Source organism: Eurypyga helias, unplaced genomic scaffold (genome assembly GCF_000690775.1).
Source record: "Eurypyga helias isolate BGI_N326 unplaced genomic scaffold, ASM69077v1 scaffold21409, whole genome shotgun sequence".
NCBI lineage: Eukaryota > Metazoa > Chordata > Aves > Eurypygiformes > Eurypygidae > Eurypyga > Eurypyga helias.
In genome coordinates, this window is record NW_010274213.1 from 8,634 (window position 1) to 12,039 (window position 3,406).

At 58.2% G+C, this 3,406-nt stretch overlaps 1 protein-coding gene across 1 annotated transcript in view; it reads left to right on the forward strand.

Annotated features, from left to right (window-relative positions):
* LOC104515684 (plasma membrane calcium-transporting ATPase 4-like) overlaps positions 1 to 3,406 on the forward strand; it is a 25,754-nt gene that overhangs the window by 4,155 nt on the left and 18,193 nt on the right. The window contains exons 2-5 of the mRNA XM_010159758.1: positions 328 to 525; positions 1,296 to 1,553; positions 2,282 to 2,407; positions 2,536 to 2,661. Of these exons, the coding sequence (XP_010158060.1) occupies positions 328 to 525; positions 1,296 to 1,553; positions 2,282 to 2,407; positions 2,536 to 2,661 (708 nt within the window). The remainder of the gene's footprint in view (positions 1 to 327; positions 526 to 1,295; positions 1,554 to 2,281; positions 2,408 to 2,535; positions 2,662 to 3,406) is intronic.

Genomic DNA, 3,406 nt, shown 5'->3' on the forward strand with positions numbered 1-3,406 from the left:
ATTTACGGCTAATTTGATGCAGCGTGTAAACAAGCCGGCCAGTGCCAACTGGCATTAACTGGCACTCGGGCGCTTCGCGAGGCTGCAGCACTGGGGAGAGGCGGCTCGGAGAGCTTGCTGTGCCCCCCCTTGCTCTCTTGCCCCTCCGGTGGGATGTCCTCTGCACCATGGGTGATGAGAGCCGAGCCCTGCCTCGGCTCCCCTCTGCCTGAGCCTTGTGCCCCCCATGCAGGCGCAGAGCTGCTCTTCACGGGGTCCCTCTGGTGCTGGGGTGGGGGGGTGGGCAGTGATGGTGTTTGCCCTCATCTCTGCCTTTCCCCTCTCCAGGCCTGTCCGGGAACCCGACCGACCTGGAGAAGAGGCGACAGGTCTTTGGCCAGAACTTCATTCCTCCCAAAAAGGCCAAGACATTCCTGCAGTTAGTGTGGGAGGCACTCCAGGACGTCACACTGATCATCTTGGAAATCGCAGCCATAATCTCCCTGGGCCTGTCCTTCTACCACCCTCCGGGGGGTGACAATGAGTGTGAGTCCCTGGGGTCCCCCTGGAATGGTGGGGTGCCTGGTGGGGGACCCATGTGAGCCACAGTGCCCAGGTGCTGTCTCTGGAAGGTCACCCAGCGGGTCCCTGTGCCCTGGTGCAGATGCTTACCCATTAGGTGGTGGCTTTTCCCTGGCTTTTCCCAGGGACCTGCACTGATGGATGTGTGTGGGCACAGTTGTCACTATGATGTGGCTCAGAGCTGCTCCCCCAAAAGATGCTCAGACACCAAGGGGTCTATCTGGTCTGGTGGCTTCCCAAGTCCCATGGGGCTTCTCTTCTGGTTTGGGGCATGGAGGGACAAGGCTGTCTCTCCCCTGGTACCTCCCCCCGACTGGGGAGTGCTCCCCTTAGCCGTGACACCCCATGTGTGGCTGGGAAATGGGTCTCCTCCCCACCCCTGGGTCTCTATCGTTGGAGGATTCGGGCAGGGGCAGAGATGGGAGATGCAGGGAGACAGTGTCTCACCTGAGAGTCACACAGCGGAGGGAGGGCTGGGTGCTGCAGCTGGAAGTAGAAGCCAGTTGTCCCAGCTCTCACCCTGGCTTTGTCAGCCCAACCTCTGCCAAAAATGAGAAGTGGGGGAAAAATGCCTCCAGGGATGTAAAAGCCTCTCCTGAGAGCAGGGGAAGCCCTTGGAGCAGCTTGGGGGGAGGAGGGGAAGGGCTGACTGTTCCAGGCCCTGCTCTGTGTGTGTCGCTCGGGGGAAAGCGGGTGTCTTGTGGTGCCGACGGGTTTTCTCCATCCGACTGCAGTGTGCGGCCAGTCGACGGGCGGCGTGGAAGATGAGGGCGAGTCGCAGGCTGGCTGGATCGAGGGGGCAGCTATCTTGTTTTCGGTCATCATCGTGGTGCTGGTGACCGCTTTCAATGACTGGAGCAAGGAGAAGCAATTCCGGGGCCTCCAGAGCCGCATCGAGCAGGAGCAGAAGTTCACAGTCATCCGCAAGGGCCAGGTGATCCAGATCCCGGTGGCAGAGATCGTGGTGGGAGACATCGCGCAGATCAAGTACGGTGAGTGGAGACAGCGGTCTGGGGTCTGTCCCGCGGCTCCTCCTCCCTACTTTGCCAGCTCCTTTGCCCTGAGGGGAATTGTGGCTCCTCCGGTCGCTCCGTGCGATGGGCAATGCTCCGCTGACCTTGTGCTGGCCAGCCTGGAGCGAAGTCAGGCTCTGCACCCAACTTTGGGTTGCTTTGGAGATCTTCTGCTCTCAAAACCGATTCATTTTCACCATCAGCAAGGAGGAATATCAGCTTAGGGAGGAGATGTAGCCCTGGGGCTAAACTGGGTCCTGTTCCCTGGTGACCAGGGGCTGTGCTCATCCCATGCTACTCTGGTCAGGAAGGAGGGTGATCCAGCAGCGTTGTTTTCCACACAGCGCTTTCTCCTACCTTGGCGGGTGAAAGATGGGATCGTGTAATGGTTTGGGTGTATCGAGAGGCTTTGGGAAGGATGTCATGTCGATTCAATAAATCCAGATGGGGGAAGCGCTGGCTGAGCAAACATCCTCACCACTGATGCTTTCGTACATCAACGAAGAATTTGGAGCTATTGGATATCCTCTTCTAATACCCATCTGTCTTACAGTACCCATCTGTTGCTTCTCCTCCCACTAGATTTGATCTGAGCCTGAATTTGGAGTCCTTTTGCTGACACACAAAGTCTCCTCCTGGGATGGGGCAGGCAGGGGTGAGCTGTAGCTGCCTGGGCTGGAGGTAATCCCACTCTGCTCCTCTCCTAGGTGACCTCTTGCCAGCGGATGGAATCCTGATCCAGGGCAATGACCTGAAAATAGATGAGAGCTCACTGACCGGGGAGTCAGACCAAGTCAAGAAATCGCTGGATAAAGACCCCATGCTGCTCTCGGGTGAGGATGACGCTAGGCTGGGTTTGCGATGGGAAGGAGCAGTGACTGCTCTCATGTCCCGGTGGTGGAGAGGAGATGGGAATGGCATGCCAGTGTCCTATCTCACAGTGTCCTTCCTGCTGTGCCAGGTACCCATGTGATGGAGGGCTCTGGCAGGATGGTGGTGACTGCTGTGGGTATCAACTCCCAGACTGGAATCATCTTCACTCTCTTGGGTGCAGGAGAAGGAGAGGAGGAAAAGAAAGTGAAGAAAGGTAAGGAGACCCATTGAACCTGCTTTTTTTTCCCCTTCTTTTGCCTTTCTCCCATTCCTGGGAAGCATCCACCAGTGTGCAACATCCGTGGGATACGGTTGTATTAGTGCCTGTGACTCAGGCAGGTACGGTGAGGTCTCAAGGCAGCTGGGGGGGATCCCTCCCTGCTTCCCCTTTGCCTGCAGCACAGGGATTGTGCTGCCTGAGGAAAGCCCCCCCAAAGTGCACCCAGACTTCTGCTTGCCAGCTCTTTCGGACATTGCTCCAACTCTCTCTTCTCCAGCCGGCCGCAGCCTGGAGTTGCAGGGGATGGGGGGGTTGTCGAGGCTCAGAGGGAAAAGTGGCCGGTAACGATGCCCCGCGGTGCTGTGGCACGGTGCTCCTTGCCTGCCCTGGCATGGGAAGGTGAGTCCTGGTTGTCCGCAGGATGTTAGTAGCCCATCCAGAGCCTGGAGGACTTTGAAGCTCACTGCAGGTGTCCCTGGAGCTCCTTGGGGAAAGGAGGCAAGGTGCAGAGGGAAGAGGAAGAGGTGGGGGTGTCCTGGGGGGGTGGAGGGCAGGAGAGCAGCCAGGAAGGTGATCCCCGATCATGCTGGGACTCGAATGCTTTCCTGCCTTGGCTCTCATCTTGCTGCTTATTCCTGTGCTCTGTGCCAGCTCCAATTCCAGCTTTGAAGCCGGTATCAGTGTGAGCCAGGCTTGGGAAGCTCCTGCTCTCCCCTGTGTGCCCACTCCCCTGTTCAGC